This window comes from Fonsecaea pedrosoi (genome assembly GCF_000835455.1).
Source record: "Fonsecaea pedrosoi CBS 271.37 unplaced genomic scaffold supercont1.5, whole genome shotgun sequence".
In the NCBI taxonomy this organism is placed as follows: domain Eukaryota; kingdom Fungi; phylum Ascomycota; class Eurotiomycetes; order Chaetothyriales; family Herpotrichiellaceae; genus Fonsecaea; species Fonsecaea pedrosoi.
This window is the reverse complement of record NW_013550611.1, coordinates 1,534,815-1,554,786: the sequence shown is the minus strand read 5'-3', so window position 1 is coordinate 1,554,786 and position 19,972 is coordinate 1,534,815. Positions and strand designations below refer to the sequence as shown.

At 52.5% G+C, this 19,972-nt stretch overlaps 10 protein-coding genes across 10 annotated transcripts; 6 read left to right on the top strand and 4 right to left on the bottom strand.

The window, feature by feature from the left end:
• Nucleotides 1-239: 239 nt before the first annotated feature.
• Nucleotides 240-1,678, top strand: Z517_08035 (uncharacterized protein; the record flags this gene model as incomplete). Its single annotated transcript, XM_013426556.1, has 3 exons — nucleotides 240-411; nucleotides 676-1,281; nucleotides 1,332-1,678. 3 exons carry the CDS (start codon nucleotides 240-242, stop codon nucleotides 1,676-1,678), a joined length of 1,125 nt encoding a protein of 374 aa, XP_013282010.1.
• A 497-nt stretch (nucleotides 1,679-2,175) lies between these two features.
• Z517_08034 (uncharacterized protein) lies at nucleotides 2,176-3,721 on the top strand (the record flags this gene model as incomplete). The annotated part of the gene is made up of 3 exons (XM_013426555.1): nucleotides 2,176-2,720; nucleotides 2,771-2,886; nucleotides 2,937-3,721. 3 exons carry the CDS (start codon nucleotides 2,176-2,178, stop codon nucleotides 3,719-3,721), a joined length of 1,446 nt encoding a protein of 481 aa, XP_013282009.1.
• Nucleotides 3,722-3,993: 272 nt separating this feature from the next.
• On the top strand, nucleotides 3,994-4,497 carry Z517_08033 (uncharacterized protein; the record flags this gene model as incomplete). Its single annotated transcript, XM_013426554.1, has 2 exons — nucleotides 3,994-4,150; nucleotides 4,223-4,497. The coding sequence occupies 2 exons, from the start codon at nucleotides 3,994-3,996 to the stop codon at nucleotides 4,495-4,497; spliced, it is 432 nt and encodes a 143-aa protein (XP_013282008.1).
• A 123-nt stretch (nucleotides 4,498-4,620) lies between these two features.
• On the top strand, nucleotides 4,621-6,555 carry Z517_08032 (uncharacterized protein; the record flags this gene model as incomplete). Its single annotated transcript, XM_013426553.1, has 4 exons — nucleotides 4,621-4,729; nucleotides 4,792-4,991; nucleotides 5,045-5,105; nucleotides 5,153-6,555. 4 exons carry the CDS (start codon nucleotides 4,621-4,623, stop codon nucleotides 6,553-6,555), a joined length of 1,773 nt encoding a protein of 590 aa, XP_013282007.1.
• A 912-nt stretch (nucleotides 6,556-7,467) lies between these two features.
• Nucleotides 7,468-8,415, bottom strand: Z517_08031 (uncharacterized protein; the record flags this gene model as incomplete). The annotated part of the gene is made up of 1 exon (XM_013426552.1): nucleotides 7,468-8,415. One exon carries the CDS (start codon nucleotides 8,413-8,415, stop codon nucleotides 7,468-7,470), a length of 948 nt encoding a protein of 315 aa, XP_013282006.1.
• Nucleotides 8,416-8,984: 569 nt separating this feature from the next.
• Z517_08030 (uncharacterized protein) lies at nucleotides 8,985-11,117 on the bottom strand (the record flags this gene model as incomplete). The annotated part of the gene is made up of 2 exons (XM_013426551.1): nucleotides 8,985-9,351; nucleotides 9,412-11,117. The coding sequence occupies 2 exons, from the start codon at nucleotides 11,115-11,117 to the stop codon at nucleotides 8,985-8,987; spliced, it is 2,073 nt and encodes a 690-aa protein (XP_013282005.1).
• Nucleotides 11,118-11,637: 520 nt separating this feature from the next.
• Nucleotides 11,638-12,786, top strand: Z517_08029 (uncharacterized protein; the record flags this gene model as incomplete). The annotated part of the gene is made up of 2 exons (XM_013426550.1): nucleotides 11,638-11,728; nucleotides 11,780-12,786. 2 exons carry the CDS (start codon nucleotides 11,638-11,640, stop codon nucleotides 12,784-12,786), a joined length of 1,098 nt encoding a protein of 365 aa, XP_013282004.1.
• Nucleotides 12,787-13,053: 267 nt separating this feature from the next.
• On the bottom strand, nucleotides 13,054-14,219 carry Z517_08028 (uncharacterized protein; the record flags this gene model as incomplete). The annotated part of the gene is made up of 3 exons (XM_013426549.1): nucleotides 13,054-13,610; nucleotides 13,702-14,034; nucleotides 14,123-14,219. The coding sequence occupies 3 exons, from the start codon at nucleotides 14,217-14,219 to the stop codon at nucleotides 13,054-13,056; spliced, it is 987 nt and encodes a 328-aa protein (XP_013282003.1).
• A 541-nt stretch (nucleotides 14,220-14,760) lies between these two features.
• On the bottom strand, nucleotides 14,761-15,724 carry Z517_08027 (uncharacterized protein; the record flags this gene model as incomplete). The annotated part of the gene is made up of 4 exons (XM_013426548.1): nucleotides 14,761-14,954; nucleotides 15,025-15,169; nucleotides 15,252-15,638; nucleotides 15,701-15,724. 4 exons carry the CDS (start codon nucleotides 15,722-15,724, stop codon nucleotides 14,761-14,763), a joined length of 750 nt encoding a protein of 249 aa, XP_013282002.1.
• A 1,578-nt stretch (nucleotides 15,725-17,302) lies between these two features.
• On the top strand, nucleotides 17,303-19,675 carry Z517_08026 (uncharacterized protein; the record flags this gene model as incomplete). Its single annotated transcript, XM_013426547.1, has 10 exons — nucleotides 17,303-17,473; nucleotides 17,533-17,646; nucleotides 17,701-17,738; nucleotides 17,802-17,856; nucleotides 17,918-18,016; nucleotides 18,098-18,318; nucleotides 18,396-18,442; nucleotides 18,521-19,159; nucleotides 19,245-19,461; nucleotides 19,543-19,675. 10 exons carry the CDS (start codon nucleotides 17,303-17,305, stop codon nucleotides 19,673-19,675), a joined length of 1,734 nt encoding a protein of 577 aa, XP_013282001.1.
• Nucleotides 19,676-19,972: the final 297 nt, after the last annotated feature.

Sequence of the window (19,972 nt, the reverse complement as noted above, 5' to 3'; positions counted from 1 at the left end):
CAAAATCCACGATTGAAATTCCCGAAACTCGAAAACTCTCTTAGCTTCTGTTCTCCATCAAAGCTCATTTCGCCTATTCTCCGTCAAAAAGAAACCAACCCGAATCAAACCACACACTCACCGCATACACAGATCACAGACATATACACAGCCCAGCCGCGCTAACCCACCTCCCAGCGCGTGTGCGTTTTCAGATCCACTGTCCACCATCCACCCTTCACACGTCACACATTACCGCCATGTTTCGCCGTCTCGCTCACACGCTCCCCGCTGACGCCGTCTTCGAACCAGACCTCGCCAAGTTGGGGTTCTTCGTCAACGAGGACGATCGGGTCCGCTCGATTCGGAGCCCCGACCGCAAGTTTCAGTACAAGATTAATCGGAATGATCGGTGGAATGAGGTGCATAAATGTGAGTTGTTTGCCAACACTACCGATCTGGAGTAAGGAGTTTTGCGTTGGTGTTTGGTGTTTTGGTTGGTATCTATCTATCTATCGACACTCTATGGAGCTCCTCCTCCTAGGAACACTGTTGGACATAAAAGGCTAATGCTCAAGGGGTGGGGTTGGGCCTTGGTAGGGGCAAATAACAGTGAGTTTTCCTTCGCTCTTCGATTGTCGGAGCCGTGTGTCGGTATGGGTTGGGTGTTTTAATTGCTCAACGTATTCATTCTAGCTGCGATCCGTCATATCATCAGTGACCGGTTGGCCAATCTGGGCTGCGAAACTGTCCGACTACCACTTGGTGCAGCCGAATCAGACAATCACGTCCCTATCCTCGTGTCCAAGGACTGTACAACCAAGAGCCGCGTGACCGTCTTCTTTGGCGAGAGGAATATGGAACCAGGAGTCTTGAGCTGGCGCATCATCGGGGAGGAAGGTATCAAGCACGGCTCGCTGGTAGAGTTCACCAAAGCTCTCCTGTCTGTCCCTGTGCTCGAGACTTCACCTATGTCAACATCAACGTCAACGTCAACGTCAACGTCTGCGTCTGCGGCTGGTCTCATCGTTGCAAATCCATGTCAGCTGCTCTGGTATCGAGGCGGTGGACGCGCTGTGTCGCCACATGAATGGCTTTCGCTGCCGAGACCGAGTAGTGTGCACGATGCTCCACGAGTGGACAACGTCAAGAATAGAATTCCTGGCAATTTTGACTACGTGGAGCACGTGTCTTACATGTTTGAAAAGGTGATTCCAACTTTGGTTGACAAGGAAGCAAAGCTGGATCTCGTCGGGCTGGAGTACACGGGGACAGCTGTGCTGGAATATCTTGCTGAGCATTGTATGTGTGGCACTGGCTAAAATCTAGGACGGACTGACACTTCTCTGCAGGGGATGCATGGTCAGGGCGCATCAACGGCATTACTCTGGTCACACCTCAACACAAGATAGCAGATCTCATCAACAATGGTGCGTCGGACGGCTTTATCACCTTCGTGAGCAAGCGGTGTCGAGCTTATTTCGTCTCCCACTCGGCCATTGAGACACCGATAGCTGGTCGTGATGAGTTTGGCTGCAACTGCTACGCTAGTGGAGAGCACGCGTATACGGAGAATGCGATAGCGAGATGCTGGAGGCATATGTTGGACTGGTTCAATATGCTGTACCTGAATCCGGAGCATGAGGAAGTTGAGTTTGTGGTGGTGAAGGAAGATGAAGAAGTGAAGCTCGGTTGGTAGCCATTGGGCCTGGGAACTGTGAGGGAGTGAGTTGTGCATTGAACCGTGAAGGGGGCAGGAAATACGCGACTCGGCTAAAGGGAGTCGAATGTAAGAAGCAGCGTAGATGGGAAACATGAGCGGTCCAGCCTGGCGTCCAAGGAAGTTGCTGATGCTGGACTTGATGTCGTAATGAAACCAAGGGGTTCTGGTCATGGAGTTGCACAACAGCATCCTCCTTGAATGAGAACCAAAATGTTATGGCAATACCGACGTCTTCGCTCCCGTAAAGGTTTCTCGGATCATGTAGTTCTGTAGAAACCTTATGGCAGGACTCTTTCTGCCACACCCACCTCCTTCACTCCTTCCTTTCGACTGAAGCTGACCAGGTTGAGCTACCACTAGCATCAATCGCAAGATTGCGACCTCTGTACCGACTCCTCTCAAACAGACCCGATAGCCATCTAAGCCCTTCATTCTCTCTGACGTCCTGATGCACGATCAGATACCCATCCACTATGGTGAAGCTACGAGGGATTGAGATCTGCATCGTATCACAGTTCGACATCTGCAGGCTACCAGAGTTTCAGTACCACAAGCCTTCTTCTGGACCGAAGGATCCTTTCCAACTCAACTACCAGCACGAGAATGCGCCCTCCTCGCCTTATCCGTCTGTTGCTTGCTTCGTCCCAATCTACCCCGGCAGCCAGATTTGGTTCGAATACACCGTCGACGGCCCACATCCTCCGGAAGCCGCCTGGTTCTTCAAACTCCTAATCAACGGCAAGGTCGTCACATCGTGGGATTGCACGGCAAAGCATGGTTTCCATGGCAAAATGATGTACAACCTGATTAGCGAAGGCTTGGATCCAGACAGTGGTCGCGCCGTGCTCAAGACACAGGCACTGAGATTTGGAGGACTGGAAGACGGCGAAAGAGGTGGGCACGACGAGGATATAGTCCAGATCAACGTACATCGCATCGAACATAGGAAGCGAGTTCGAGACCTTGAACCAGGCCTGGGAGAGACTGGCAGTGTCAGTGATAATGCTGATGGGCTGCGGTTAGTGTCTCTTCTCTTCTGCTTATCCGCAGAAGTCTCACAGTGTGCAGGTTGACCAACAGTGGTTATCTTGAGCCCTGTATTCGTCCTCGACGATACAAGTATCAACTCCTTGACCCGGTTGATATGCCATACGCAGCTTTTCAATTCCATTTTCGCCCTTATGGTCAGCACGCTATTCTTCTGGACTAATGGATGTACTGACTATCTCTTCAGAATACCTCGAGGAGCATGGCATTGTCCAGTTGCAAGTTTGCCCTTCCACATGCAGCACTAGATCCTCAATCGTATCGGAGAGTTCAGGAAATGTTCAGTTGGTGAACGAATCCGCTCACGACACTGCGCATGAACATTGGGACGATAGCTCACCACTTGGAAGTTCTCCTCGTCAATCTTCCACACTGACATCACCCACCAAAATCGGACACATTACCTCGATAACAGAAAGACCGACACTGACAAAAACCAAGTCCTCCGCAAGCTCCATCAATACCCCACTCAGCGACTCCGATGATTCGCTTAGCGTCAGAACCAAAGATAGTATCGAGGACTTATCATCAAAGGTCCCAAGATCTCCGAGGTCTCCCAGATCACCCAGCCGGCGCGAGAAAACCACAGAGGATAAACGAACAAAGAGAAATGCTGAAATACCACCATCACCAACCCCATCGACCAAATCACCTCGACAACGCTTGAAAAAGAAGCTCACGGTGACTATCAACGGGGCAAACTTTGACGTGGACAGAAAACGACGACCACTAAGTCCTTTCAATAGTGGTGGAATGCTTAGGAAAGCGTGCGTGCCGCAGACGGCTCCAGCCACAGTCACAGAGTTTGGGCCGACGGTCGAAGAAGAAGTCAGACCCAAGCTCCAAAAGAGCCGGCCAGAAACGGAGACAAAAAGTGAGAGATGCGGTTTCAGAACAACAACCGAGGAGCGGGGCGGGAAGAGACTGATGGGGTTTCTGGGGAGGAGAATCGCGAACGAGAAGAGTGCTTAAGACGGCCTGCCTGTAGTGTAGATTCGTACCCTGCATTGTTTGCATACATCTGGCAACGACACTTGGACGTCTGTGACCCTAGCAGAGAATCAGATTGTGAGATAGTTGTGTATGCCTGGTGATGACATTAGTACGGAGTTGCAGCCTCGTCTCTAATCATCGGTTCAGGAAACTTTGCCGAATGGTTCACGAATGTTGACTGCGACACGACACTCGCAGTGACACTCATCCCGACTTGCTTCACAACGTACACCTTCTACCTTCGTAAACTCATGTCGTCTTATCGCCGGCGCAGTGGGCACAACGGCCCTCAACAGCCATACAGACCATATCATGCCTCACAACAAGATGATTTCTACGATGACCGGTCGAGGTCACGATCCCGAGAACGCAGACAGAGCTCCCCTCAGAAACGAAGTCCTCCACACGGTAAACCATAGTTCAGAAAGGGGCGGGAGATTGAGGCCATTATACTGATATGTAAACACTCAAAGACATAAGCCGACCACCAATCGGACCGTCTCAGGGAGAATTCCATTTTCGTGGTCGGGCACGGAGTCCAGATCGAAGACGTGACCGCAGCTATGACAGGCGCAACCGGTATTATGATGATGATCGCAGCTCGCCCTCTCCTCGCCGAGGTAGATCTGCGTATTATGACCGAGACGACCCTCGCTCCGGTTCACGAGACTACCGCAGTCGAAGTCGAAGCAGATATCGGACCTCCTCAGACGAGAGACCACCGAGTCGGGGCGCTCCAAGCAGGGAAATTATGATGGATGGACTAGCTCCTCATCTGACTGAAAACGATGTTCGAATACTCCTGCCCGAATTTCCCTGACCACACGCAAAATCATCTGGTTGTCCACGATGACTTTGCTCTGTTTCCTCCGGAATATATGGCTAAGGTTTTTCTCGACTTTGCGAAACAGATCTCCTCGGAACTCAAACAATACTATCATGCCGAAGGCCTCGAGGATGTTCGAGTCATTCGCGACAAGCAAACCAGTAAGCTTGGGAGGAAAGACTTAGGGGCATTTTGGGGGATACTCTTCTCACATGGTTGGCAGAACAGTCTAGGAGATTTGGCTTTATCCGCTTCGGCGCAGTACAAGAAGCGGAAGCTTTCATGGATCGCAATTACCCCATTCTCTACCTGTATGGGGACAACAATAAGTCCAACGGAAGCGCAGCCAAAGTTCGGATAACATTCAGTCGAGAACGGAAAGACCCGCGCAGGACTGAGGAACCAGATTGGATTTGCGATTCGGTATGTCGTGGGAAATGCATGGCCTTGGAGCTACAAAGCTGATGACCTGATAGTGCCTCATCAACAACTTTGCAACTCGAGATCGATGTTTCCGATGTCAAGCTGAGAAACCAGGTACGTCTGATGGAACCGAGTATCGTTACGTTGCTCACGGTTTATAGAGCATCCAACCTACGCTATCCCGACGAAGCCGCCCAACGTTGGCGATAACGATGCTTCCCCAGACAACCGCCCCTCTCAATTCCTTCTGTTACGTGGGTTAGAGCCTTCTGTGTCGGAAGAGTTGCTCGTTAAAGGCGTATCAAAGCTTAACAAACCAAGCTCATCAACTCAAAAAGATGAACTGTCTGCTAAAAAAGGTGCCAAAGTTGCGTCCACCACCGGTGACGCCAATCTTGGAGCCAAAGAAGGTACATTGCGCCGAGTGCTGCTTGTCCGCGATCGAAAAACCAACGAGAGTTGGCGGTATGGCTTTGCAGAGTATGCCTCGATCGAGGACGCACAAGCTGCATTGACTCGATACAATTCTTTTGAGCGATTCACGATCGCATCGAAGCAGGTGCTTGTCAGCTATATCCATGCTGGCGTCTTCGTTCCCGTATTGAACTCTACTCCTGACACTGAACGCTTCTGCTTCAGCCCCGTGGGCAATCCCGCTATGAAGCTGGCATATTGGGACGAGGGGGCGTATGTGAAGGAACTGGCTGTATCGATGCCAAACACGAGCTCACAGGAGCCCAAGAATGGCGCTGCCACACGCACAGAGGCAGGCAGCAAACCAGCCAAAGACACAGAGAAGGCGAAGAAGCGAAAGGCTCAAACAGAGGCGGAGACGATCGGAGTCAAGAAGACGGTGCCATCGCACCTCCAGTTCTGGAGTAATCGTCACGCTGAACTGCATGGCATCTCCAAAAGGTCCCAGGCTAGGGACGACTCGAGATCAACGGATGGGAATGAAAGTACGGAGGCACCGCCATCGCAGTCTTATGCGGACCCAACTCGACACTGCTGCTATCTCTGTATGCGTCAATTCAATAACGCGGCAGAAGTCAACAAGCACGAGCGTCTGAGCGACCTACACCGCTCGAATTTACAAGATGAAATCAAGGTCAAAAAGGCAGAGGCGAAATTAGCGAAACACGGGATTCAATTGCAGCCTGTCATGGCCGCGGCGAAACCTGTGCATGAATATCGCGATCGAGCAAAAGAGAGACGCAAGATCTATGGTGTGGTCAATAAAAAAGGCGAACAAGTTGGAAACGCACCGAGGTCATCACGCGCGTCATCGGATGATGAAAGTTCCCAGCCACCTATTCAGTCCAAGGGCGCCTCATTGCTGAGCAAAATGGGCTATACCGCCGGACAAGGCCTTGGTGCGTCTGGAGAGGGGATGACGGCGCCGATAAGTCAAGATGTCTATGTTGCTGGAGTCGGATTGGGTGCTCAAGGCGGCAAACTTGGCGATGCTGTTGTTGAAGCGGAGCGAAATACCAAAGGCGATTACGGTGGGTTTTTAGAAGAGACGCGGCAAAGAGCGAGAGAGAGGTATGCGAGAATGGAGTAGGGCCGAGAATGCGCGTGTCAGGACGAAAATGAGACTGCCAGGGAGGGTGGTGAGACGAGATTGACGAAGATACAATGAATATGTGCTCTATGATGGAGAAGGAGCTTTCCTTGTACGAATACGGAGCACGTGCCCAACAAGCACATCGAGCATGGATGAAGAGATAAAGGACATGCAAAACCATCATCCCTCACCACTATCATGTTTCATGTTTTCATTGTCCCTTGCCCGATAATACCCCTATCAACTCTCGCAAATATTCTCTTGCCGGTGGAAAATCCGACCAGGAGAGGAGAGGAGAGGAGAGACCTCTGTGGTGTGGCAATGTAGGTGTATACAGTACATATACACGCACGTACCAATAGAGAGCGGCACCTGTGATATGTACATGACCGTACAATTGCCACCGCCATCACCACCTCCACCTCCATCATCCACTACTATCGTCCATCGCTACCGTTGCCCATGACCAGTATGTGCGCGCGTTCGACGTACTTGTCCTTTTCAACGCAGTTTCAACGTATCGTCTCGTTTAGGGGAGTCTGTTCGCACCTCGTCCGTCAATCTATCGAGGCTCGGTTGTCGCCTCTCCGGACCCGTCATGTCTCTCTCTCCCACACTCCTGCTCCTGCTACTGCTCCTGCTCCTGCTGCTAGTGCAACCCGTTTCCGGTTCGGGAATGTGGCGTCGTCGTACGGACTTGTACGGCCCGTACGGTCCTGAGTTGTGGTGTAATGAGGTACTGCCTGGCGCAAACGGGAGTGAAGCTGAGTGGGTTCTTTGAGCGGTCTAATAAATGGTCCTAGATTTCCGTGGCGTGTTGGGTGCGGGTGTGGGTGTGGCCGATTCATGCATGGATGGGTGGTTTATATGGGTTTTTGTCTCTGTCTTCGTCGTCTTCATCGTCATCTTTCAATCATTCTTTCTCAGCGCGCCCAGCACAGTTCGTTCCCATTTTACCAGGACAGCCTCGATCTCCGTGGGCAATGGTGGTGGTGGTGGTGGTGCTGCTCTCTCAGCTTGCTTGTGCTCCATGCCTCCTCCGCCGTCACCGTCACCGCCACTGGTACTATTGATGGCGGCATCCGGAATCGAGGCAATCTTCTCATCGTCCAGGCCCTTTAGCAGTTCTGAAATCTTCAGCTCCCTTTGGGCCCGAGTATACAGGTTTCGGACAAAAGTCAGGTCGTCGTCATCCCCTGGGGCGGGACGAGAAGTGTTGAGACCGTGGGGCTCGTCTTCTCGATCGACGACGCCGTGTTGCGGCCCTTCAATACCTGGTAGCGAGGTGTTTGAACCTGTCGCTGTAGAAGAACCCAACCCCGCTTCGCCGACCGGTTTACCACTCGACCGCGCCGGCTTGGTGGTCAGGGCTGAGACGACGCCCTCCAGAACCCCCAGCACTTTGCCCACGCGTAGTCCGACCTCCACCCCCAAGGGGTATCCCGCGTCGAAACCACTCTGCATGACCCGCGCCTTTCCCACCGAGAGGCCCTCGCGGTATCCGTCCGTCATGTGCTGACGACGCAGCGAGGGGACATCGCTCAGGATGACTTCTCGCCTGATCCTCGCCGCCCCTCCTTGTCCGTGGCTGGACGTGTCTGTTGACGACTGGGCCGGGAAATCCGACGCCCCGCCTGTCAGTGCCGCCGCCGTCGCCGCCGCGTGCGGGGCGTGTTCATGGTCCGACGACGTGTCCCAGATATCATCGTCGTTCCCGGGCGACTGGTCCGGTGTCGTCATCGTGGTGTTGGGCGACGACGAGTGTGGACTGTGGACCGGGGGCGACGGCGTCGAATGAGGGGACTCGGCCCTCCTGGGATTCACCAGTGTCGAGTGGTTTTCTTCCACCTCGGCCATTTTGACCTTCACCTGCACGGCTCAAACCCCCCAAGAGGATAAGCTGGTTCGAGAGATCCAAAACCGTGACTTTCTCACCGACTTCTCTCACCCTGCTGTCGTTCGTATGCAATAATAGAGTACCACACCAGCTTAGACATGTGTACCGAGTCTCTCCCCCCGATCAAAAGTGAAAAGACTGATGACGCACCACCACACGGCTGTCCAATAAAGTCTGTCCCTCAAAAAACATATATCGATCGCAGACACAGAGTGAGTGCGTCAAACACAAGAAGGCTTTTCTGTCTCTTTCCCCTAAAATCGATGGAGGAGGCAAAGGACGGTAGAACGCATGAGTCCTGGTCTCCTGCTCTCAAATCCCTCTGTCATTTGAAATTTTATATCACGTGCAGCGTCTTGCAGCCTCGCGGCGAGTGGCTACTGGCCTGTAACCAAAAAAGTATGTATTCAAGGGGCAAACGCAGTCTGGAAATATCTCTTGTCAATTGTTGTATTTGTCGAAAACTTTTCGAATCTATGGGTATCATTTCTGGTATAAAAACGACATGACGAATGTAAATACAAAAGAATCATCCTGAAGGCACTCGGCGGTACGACGAGTGATCCCCTACTCTCCACGCGCGCAACGGCAACGCTTGCAGCGCAAGAGCTTTCCTCTCCACATAAGTCCAGAACAATACCGCTCCGACAATCACAAAAATGACATTCGTGATGTAGTATCCGTCACGCTGCATCAGGCAAGTCCCACCTCCCTTCAGGCACGTGTTTTTGTCTGCTTCGAGCGCACAGCTGAAACTGCTGGTGACGAGGGTAGCATCGGGATGAGATTTGAGGAACGTATCAGGGTCGGCAGGTGGGATGCAGGTCGCCTTTGTGAAGAGGTCGACCAGTTTGAGGATGAAAAACTTGGGGAATGTGCCGCCGAGATTCGAAACACTAAACAAAAGGTCAGCAAAGGAGTTGTGCCTGTCAAAAAAAAAAGAGGGGTCAACTTACGTGGCCAATAATGTCATATATGTCCCGCCGATCGTGGGATCTGCAATTCGAGCGTGAAACGCAGCCGAAGCAACAAACATGACGGTGTTCATGAATGTTGACGAAACATGTGCAGCAATCACCACCAGCATGTACCACGCTGGCACAGCCTCATCCGGCGCAGTTGGATATAACATGATCGTAATCTGACCAAAGACAGCCGCGAGAAGCCGTGCGGCATAAGCCCAGCACCATACCCTCAGCGGTGTGTATTCGGTGGACCATTTCCCAGCGTAATATCCCAAGCCCAATTCGAACGGGAAATCAATGAGCACAACAAGAGCCATGTTTGCTTGCCCGAAGCCCTTGTCGAGAAGCTTGAGATTCGTGACTGCGTCATTGGTCACAAAGCCGAGTTTGCTGACAAGATGGACAATGATGATGGTGAGGACATTGGGCAGTTTGAGCACTGCCCACATGGTTCTGTATACTTCCATGATCCCTTCACGCTCGTTGTTCTTCTCTTCTCGTTTCAAGATGGCTAGACCCACCGTTACGATGAGATAAACCCAGCCCCAAAAGGTCATGTAGCCTCCCAGGGTGAAGAGACCATACTCCTGAGGTACAGTCCTGAACCATCTGTTGGCAAAGTCTGGCGCCTGTAGGGCGAGGAAAACGGTGTGCGATAAGAATGAGCCAGCAGTCAAGCCAACCGTCTGGGCCGTCGAGGCATATGAAATGTTCTGAATTGACAGCAGCGAAATGGCCCATCCGTCCACTGCGATGTCCTGAGTGGCACACATGAAAACCAAAAGGAACCACCAGCCAGTAAAGCTCCAGACTCCAGCTCCGTCATTGTCGCCCGTAGCTCTCATCATCTCATCAATCTGACCTCCAAGGTAAATCATTGAGAGTCCTGAAATCGTTTGAATAGGAGTAATCCAACTCTTTCTCCGTCCAAACCGCCTGCTCCAAACTGCATCCACAATCGGACTCCACAGCAGTTTCAAAGAGTAAGGGTAGATGGCCAGAGAGAAAATGCCAATCTGTCCATATGAGAGATAGCTTTTTAACAGAAAAGGGACAGAGCCCGAAGCCAGCCCCATGGGGATTCCCTGGAGAAAATATAGGAGGCAGAGAAGGAGGAAGTTCTTCTTGTCTTTCGGAGGGAGGTCGACGAAGCTGGTATTGACCATGCTCGGGGTCTGCGGCGTTTGAGGAGGCGGCGGCTCATGATCGAGGGAAAAATCATTTCTGCTCATGAGTCGGCTGGTGTTGGTCGTAGGGTCATCGCTCGAGACGTGTTTGCGTCTCATCTCAATGTGGGAATTCATGTCACCGTTGGCGTGGCCATTCGCGTGGCCGTTCTGATTGACCTCGATACGCAGATCTGGGCGAGATGACGATCTCTTGTCCTTATTCTTCTTGGACTTTCTGCGTTGCATAGGTGATTCAGACCCTTCCGCAACCACGAGGTGGTCTTTTTCGGATGCGTCAGTCTCGGAGTCTTCCTCTGCCTCTGTCTCTTCGCCTTCCTCGTCTTGCCTGGCGTGTGTTGGTCGGGTTTGATTTGGGTTTGCCGACAGGTATTCGTCTAGTTCGATCTCTTGGGACTGTCTGGGATTAACTGGGCCGGCACTGTGGACTGGAAGGATGGGATTTTCGGCGGGGTGGGAGCGAGCGTAAAAGATTGGGATTGTATATGGTTCGGCAATCGAGTCAGGCATCCATGCGGCAGAAAAAGAGCGTGGGTGGGTGGTGAGTGGATAGGAACAGAAAAGGACGCTGTGTCCTTTCGCAGGGGCGAGACCGGCGAATGACCAACGATGATTCTGGAAGTGCTCCGTGCGATACGTGAGATCATGGATGGAGAAGGGAGATTCTGCATCTACGACTCCCTCCCCTTACAACAACGCATCATGTAGGATTGACGTTCATGACTGTCTCGTGCAGGAGACGTCCTCATTTTAATCGTATCGGCAAGCGAAGCGCAAGGTGGCCGCCCCCCCAGATTTCTTTGCTGGTACTTTATTTATTGCCGGCATACTATTGAACCCCTGACCGAACACGTGAAAGCCCTATTCCCAAGCGAGTATCCCACGGTAGCTAAGATAAGGGCCTGGAACGCGTCTGATAAGCTCAGGACGCGTCGAATGCTGACCCCTCGGTTGAACTTCGCTTGTCGCAAGTCTGGTGGTGTTGAACGTTGACAACACAGGAAGACCGAGATCAAGACTCGAGACAGAAATGGCTGTGGTTGCATCCCCTCCCCTGCCGTCAATGGATGTGATGATGAGCGACTCTCCAGACGACGAGATCACCCAAGTCAGAGCTGAAAGTACGTACAGTGTGACCTCGACTCGGTGTATGTCGCCTGACATATTGGCAGTTGAAAAACTCACCCAACAGCGCAAACTCCTGACGGCCTCTTTGCTTGCATCAACAAAGATCCAGTCGCGCCTCTCGAATCACTCTCCAGCCTCGAATGCATCCTCAAACGACCACAATCCTCTACAACTGGAGGACCTACAACAGCATTCCCAGACGAACGCCCACCGACTCGCTTTTGGTGTAACCTCATTCCCTTTCCACGATCCCTCACCCGAACTGCAGTCGCGGAACCCGCTGCTTGGGATCAGGATTGACATCTGCAATCGCAAAGGCCTCTTCGATAGTCCTTATTATATATTCTGCGTCCGGGCTCGAGACACGGGAAGTGAGTTGCGGATCCACCGACACACAATTCCGGCGCTGGTGCCTTTGGAGCACTATGAAAAGCAGTATCTTCCTGGGTCTGATGAAGAAGGATTCGGTGGTTCAGACGACTCTGGACTCAACGTCGACGAAGGGGAAACACCAACGAAACAAGATCTCCACACTCTCGTTTCTCGTGTCAGGTATGATCTTGTGAACTGGCGACTGAGGCGAGACGCAACAGAATGGCTACAAGACGAATTGGAGATTCCGGAGATTCCCACAAGACCTGCTAAAGATCAAGTAGAAGGTGCAAAAACCAACAACGATAAACCCGTTGACGGGGGTCTGGGCTCCCCCCAAAGCGTAGAAAATGACCCAGATCGTGGATCTGATGACGAAGACGACGACGACGAAGAGGAGAACCTCGCTGGAAAATTCAACGTATGCTCCCTTACTGCCCTGGAGGTCGACTCACGACAGCTCCGCATCGTTTGGTCCGATGACCGCGTTGGTCGGATCAAAATCTCCGACAATGGAAAGATCGAGAAGGCCGTGGTTATTGGCCTGGACGGCAATAGGGTCAAGGATATTGAGAGGATTCTGATGGGTGACGGTGAGGGAAGCGTTCATCTTTATGACTTGGTGGGCCGGCTGGAGGAGGTGTATAAGAAAACTGCTGGAATGAAGACCGTGGAATGAATGAGATGCGGAAATAAGTATGGACGACACGAGGGAGTTGAACTTTTTCGTACCAAGCGACGAGGCATGACAGCATGCTTTATATGGGACTATGATACCTCCACAGGTCATTGTGACTACAGGCTTACTGTTTGGGTGAGTCTCAAGATTGGCGAAGTGTGAAGATCCTTCTCGTGTCTGGCTGAAACCGCGAGCCTTGTGAACCCATTACGCCGGATGGAGCGCCAGGTCACACGACACGGAGACCTCATACCGATTGAGAGAGTCTTACAAGATCGCTATCGCATTTGGAGTCGTGCCAACACCACCAAACACATTGAGCGGCGCACTCGTGAAGAAGAACGACCACCGTCCAAGCTCGGCGCAGACCTTGGACAACTTCTCCAGATTCCACAGCTCGCCGATCGGACACCCCCAGTGCGTCAACAACCATTCGTGAAGACAGACTCTGTCTTTGATCCCAAACGGCGCGGGACACACCTCGAACCCCAGCGAGTCCCCTGCGACGGCGGCGAAGTGGTGGTTCCACAGCCACTTGACAGACTTCATGGACGCCTCGAGTCCAATGAATTCGCCCCTGTCCCAGGGTTCGACGCGTTCGCTGGAGGGCGTAGAATCGTGCCACGCCGTGAACCCGGAGCGGATGATCAAGATGTCGCCCGCTTTCAGCTCGAGGTTCTGGTATTTGGCCACCTCGTCGAGTTCGTCCACCGTGATGGCAAACGAAGAGTCAATTTTGACTGGGGGTTTGCCCGTTTCTTGCCGCCATCGGTGGTAATCCAGAAGGACGCCTCTGCCGACGATCCCTCCATTCTCAACCCAGTCTGCAATGTCCCCCGGTTAGAGTTTTTGTCTGAAAGAAACAGAGGGGAGAAGACCAAAAGTGGGTCAATGGAGTGGAAATGGAGTACTCACTGTGAATACCAAGCCTGCCTGTGGTATCCTCGTCGATCTCCCGATGTTTCATCCCGTTATAGTAGGTCTCCGAGTTTTGCAGGCCGACGTGACGGAGCCCGTCCCACTGGGAACTGCTCTGCGTGTTGAACTTGACCACGTCGTCGTGGCCGACGAGTTCGTATTGACCGCCCTTGTTTCGCTCCTTGAAGTCCACAATCGTCTGCTGAAACCTCTCTCGGCCCGCGATCCCATAGTCGAAGTGGTCCAGCCGCAGGTCCAGCTGGATGGATTTCCCGGCCTTTACTTCTCGGGACGCATCTCGAATGACCTCGGGGGTTAGGAGGTTTAATGCTACACGAGGACGTCAGCTCACCACTTTTAATTCCCCTCTCTCGTACTGTCTATGCAAAATGGAACTGAGCGAAAAGGAGGAACGCACTTCCGAGTTGATCGCCTTTGCCCCAGAATGCCCAGGCATTCCCTTGAGGCTGGCCCTCGACTGGTGGCAGCGAGTCGAAGTCTGGATAGTTGACCATGTTTCGAGAAGGAACAAGGAAAGTGGTGCAAATCGTTGGCAGCAACCCTGAGAGAGATGGAGAATACGCACAGAGCAGACCCCCTTTATACCACAAAGAGAGCGCGGACGTCAAATGCCGAGATCACGAGGTAGGCCCAGAGCATTTACCGACGGCGAGGTTAGATTGATGATACCCCAAGCGTGAGATGACACTGTACTGTTATCTACGTTCCTCCTATGTTGTCCGAACGACTCGAGGGGTAATGATATCCGAGTATCTCACATCTCTATAACATGGGGGGTACATACCCCTCTGCGAAAAATCACTCTTCCTGAGACTTGTTTTATTCACTATGCTACCTACCACTACATCTTCAAGCCCCGAACAAGACATGAGAATTCGATTTCTAGTTCTAGGGATCTCTGTTCATCTCCATCTTCGAAACACCAGACCGGGTAACCCCAAGTTTGGACAAGTTGTTCTCAGCCTGCGGGGAAGGCAAAGAAGCAAATTATTTGTACCGATGGAAAAAGGAACAGAGGACTAAATCTTAGGACGGCTAAGCAGTCCAGCCCCCATCGACTTTGTATGTTGATCCCGTCACAAAACTCGCGTCGTCGCTCAGTAAGAAGGCAATGACCGTTGCAACCTCCTTTGGGTCTGCCTGTCGGTCTATCGCTTGCATTTTGGTCGTGACCGTGCCATTTCTGAATGTTTCCTCCATGGCTTTGACCAAGGGGGTCCTGATGACGCCTGTGTTTCGCAACGATTAACTAATTACTCAAAGACTTGGGTCACTAGAGAAGTGGGAAGCATTGCATACCTGGGGCCACCGCGTTTACTCGGATGTTGTGAGATCCGTACTCGCGCGCTGCTGTTCTCGTCAGGCCCCGGACGGCATGTTTGCTGGCATTGTATATTCCCGTATCAGCCAGTCCGATGAATCCTGCAACGCTTGCAACGTTTACCTGGAGATATTTATTAAGCCCTGACATCCTCGAGACCACACGAAGCAGAACACTCTGCGCAAGCAAGGTGTAGATTACTCACGATCGAGCCGCCTCCACCCTTCAACATCTGCTGCAGCTCTGCCCTCATGGAGTAAAACACCCCTGCACCATTGATGCCCATGACGAAATCCCAGTCTTCGTCCCGAGAGTCAGCGAGATGGCGCCCACCTTCTCGTTCGACGCCAGCAACGTTGGCCGCACCGTCCAACCCACCCAGGCGCTCTGCGGTGTTTTTAATCCATTCCGTTACCTTGGCGCTGTCTCGGACATCGACAACGGTGATGAAATGACCCTTGCCTGGTAGGGAGTCAAGGGCCTTCTGGAGACTGTCCTGGTTGATATCCGAGAGCGACAGCACGGCACCGCGGCTGGCCAGTAATTGGGCCGTCGCCAGTCCAATACCACTCGCTGCACCTGTAACGGCGATCTGTAGACACCCAGTTTTTAGCTCGTGATCTGCTCAGAACAATGGCATCGCGACGGCCCTACCCTCTTTCCCTCTAGAGAAGACATGTCCGTTTACGGATCAAATTTCGACGTTCGAGCGTTGACGTTATTGATGTTTTTCGTTTTGGAAGATCGATTTGGACGGGAACGGGAACACTGCCTTGTTGGGCCCTCCCCTCGAACCCCCTTCGACCATGGCCTGCACCTATATCCATTCGGACAAGCACCCGGCAATTGAACTCCGGGTCGACATTTTTCCCCGCATATATTTTGTACCGCAACCACGAACGAAGAAGAGGGGGAGGATGAGGGGAGTACAGGCGGAGTAAAGGTTCATATTCGATCTGAAGTTATTCGCCTTTCCCTTTCCAATCTTCGTCGAGATCCACTCATAACGGGTTTCAGCCTCGGTCGTGGTGGTTCGTATTATTGCTGTGGCCAAGTTTTGAGGATTTCGTATGCTGGACCTTCCGAATCCGATGCGAGAATATGTAACTGCCACTCGATGGCCATTGACGTGCTCATCTCCATTACCTGCACCCTTATCCTCCGAGAGACAGGGCGTGGTCCGAATTGCTAGGTAAACAATATCTTTCTTCGTGATAGCAACAGATACAACTCGCGACATCTTGGCCGCTGTGGGAGGAAATGGCAATCAGAGTATAGTGGCACGACGGCAACAGACCTTCTACTGGGAGTCAGCGGTATTGACTGTTTTGAGGCTCTTGAGATATAAAGCCAACGTTGATGCTACTCAATACGCAATACTCAGAGGCCATGAACAACAGACCAACACCCATGCCATGCCGACAACAAGCAAAACTCCAAGCACGACAAGTCCTCGGTAGGCTGTGCTGGGGATACGTCGGGCTCTATGTATAATAGAGGATCTTGTGATCTACCCGCAAATTAAACAAAGTGTATTAAAGGGCAACACACATTGGTACATGGCGAGATGGATACGAGGAGGAGAAGGAAGTGGGGCATGAATCCCCTCTACCCTGGACGAATCGGGTTAGTCTGGCATGGCTCTAGCGAGATTCTTTGACACCAACTCCACGTTGGGCGCCTTAGCAAACCTGGAATTTTCCCATCACCAACGACTCCGATGATACCGATAGATGTTCCGTATCCTTGCAAACTTCCCAAGTCCAGTATGAGCCACAACTTCTGATATCCCAATCTTTCTGTCAGTTTGACGGCACCCTTGCCCCCTGGCTATAACTGTGAGAGACGACTTGGCCTCCTTAGGGCAAGAAGTCACCGCTTCTTCTCAATACAGCAGCTGGTCCCTTGAAACAATGACCTGCAGGGACTCGGTCATCTTTCGCCGAAGATGGTTCATCCAGCACACACATGGCATGCCCCCCCTACTGCCGAAAGAGTCGAACGAACGACATGGTCTTTGCCCCGGAACCTCCACTTGTCCCTCCCTTGTCTCTCTTCTGGTATAGCGTTGAGTCGTCACGAATGAATAGTGCATGTGGCAAATGACCTGTTCGGCAAGTGAATACCGACCACACTACAATTTAATATGTAAAGATCCTGCGATACTCCCACGCGCAGCTAGCTCCTGCTCGATGGAGGGAGAACCATACCGTCGCCCGTGTCACTACTGTTCCTAGTCATTTGGGGCAGACTGTCATGGCAGAAGAGAAGACTATCAACAGTGGGAAGGACCACTCTGAACCCCCGACAGAACATCATGGCATCGACCAGGAGACCAAGCTCGAGTCTGCAGACGTGGTTGAGGACGTGAATTCCGACGAGGAGGAGGAGCCAGTCGTGACGTTCAAGACATGGATTGTCGTGGGGGTAGGTGTATTCAACGAAACACATGGACCCCGCTCTCTGACTTTTGACATGCTGGATAGATTCTGTCCTGCGGCTACGGTCTGTCCTTCTGGCCCATTCCAGTCATGGCAAATATCGGGGGCCTCATCGCCGGGGAGCTCGACGCCCCGTCGGAATACATCTGGTTCATCCCTGTGCGTGTCACCTGGTTCCACAGTGGACCGGGTTAACCAGCTAACGCGGCTCAGTCCTGGACGATATCCATCACCGTTTGCTTTATGCTGTGGTACGCAGTGCTCCTCACGGATGGGTCCAGTCAGGGGGAAGATGATATACTAACGCAAGGCAGTGGCGCAAACACCGACATGCTTGGCCGACGTTGGTTTTTGACCCTTGGAAATCTGGTGGGCAACGAAGAGCATTTTTCGCCATCGAGAGAATTTTCTTCTAAAGAACTGATCCCAGATATGCACCGTTGGCCACATTGTCACTGCTTCCTCCAAGAACGTCAACGCCGTCATCGCAGGAATGGCTATATCAGGATTCGGTGGAGCCAACTGCCAGGTATGTCTTTCCCTCCCCCTCGTGGGTTTCCCACCAGAGCGAGATGAGAGGGCTAACAGAGAAACAAACGCATTTCCTTAGATGGCTGCATTTGCGCTGCCTGAATTGCTCCCGAACAAATGGCGCCATATCGGCGTCGTGATAGCAGACGTGACGACGCTTCTGGCCGTCATCCTTGCGCCGATTACTGGTCTGTACGGCTTCCACTCGCACTCGTGGCGATGGAACTTTTATGCCGCGGCAATTGCACAGTTCCTGTCATTTCTCGGACTGCTCTTCCTCTATTTCCCTCCCGCCCATCCGTGAGTATTTACCTACCAGGGACAGGTGCTATGAATTGGAATCACTGAGGCCACGCCACTGACAATTCTCGAAACAGATACGGATTACCGGTGAAGAAGGTGCTACCGAAGATTGACTATGTCGGTAAGACTTTTTCCTAAAAGGCTGACTTTCTCCCCCTCCCCCTCTGAGCAGAGTGACTGACTGATGGTGGGATACCAGGGGGCGCCTTGTTCGTTGCGGGTGCAGTCCCCGCGCTTGTCGGAATGGTGTATACCACGGTCGTGCCGTCGGACGATGCACACGTCGTCGCCCCGTTGGTGATTGGATTCTTCTTCATCGTCTGCTTTGCGCTGTGGGAGACGTTCTCACGCAGCGAGCATCCGTTGACCCCGACGTACGTCTTCGCGTCGTCCCGGGGCCGCGACTTCACGGCGCCGGCGATCGCGCTGGCCGTGGTCAACATGTTCTACTACTCCGGGAGCATTCTGTGGCCGACCATCATCAACGCCTTCTACACCGACGGCGGGGCCGACTGGCACTACGCCATCGTGCTGTCCCTGCCGCAGGGGCTGGCCATCACCCTCGGCGCCTTGATGCTATCCGTCTTGGGCGGCAGGATCAAGAACTGGCAGTGGCAGTTGACGGGGTCGGTCTTCGTCATGGTCCTCTTCGGCTCGCTCTTGGCCATGGTGTCGCCCACGAACAAGGGCCTGATGATCGCCTTCATCTTCCTGTCGCAGTGCGGCTACGGCTGGGCCATTTACCTGTCCATTGCGGTGGCCCAGATGGGCGTTGAGCACAAAGATCTGGGATTGAGTGGTGGCATCGCCGGCGTTTTTCGATTTGCTGCCGGGTCGAGTATGTTTTGTTTCTTTTCTGCCCAAAATAACGCGTCCCATTGTCTCTTGTGACCAACAAGCTTACCCGTTTCTTTACCTTGCAGTTGGCGCGGCCGTGTACACGACAATCCTCACCAACGAAACGAACAAGTCAATGGCCAAGCTCGTTCCCGCCGCCGCCGTTGCCGCCGGCCTGCCCCAGTCGAAGATCCCCGACCTGCTCAGCGCCATTGGCACCCCGGCCCTGGCGAAGGAGTTCAGCCAAGCCGTCGTCGCGGCGGTAGGACCAGCCGTAGACCAGGCTCATGTGCACGGTATCCGGTAAGTCATATCACCGCTGTCGAAGACCTGGGAGAAAACGTGACGAATGATACTGACTTTGTTGGGGGGGGAAATTTATAGAATGGTGGCGTTTGCGTCGTTGGCTTTTGGCATTGTCGGCATCATCGCGTGCATGTGCTGCAAGGACGTCGACAAGAAGATGAACAACAAGGTAAACCCTCCCCAAGCGGATAGGAGTGCGAACAAAGGCTGACAAGTGTTTGTCTGTCTAGATTGAGGTGTATCTCGAAAACACAGAATACGCGAGCAGGAACAAGTATCATTAGTGGGTATATACGAGGGCAATGGATGGTGTCAGGGAGTGTGACCCGAAGGGATAGAATGCACATACACCAAAGGAACTACTGGTAGTAGTAATACACAAGGAAATGAGGTAGCTGGCTAGGAGATGTAACCGGGGTTCCTTTACAAATAACATGACACACGACACCCGGAGTATTTGTCCATTTTGACATACACACACACACACACAGAGTCTTGTTTGTTCCTA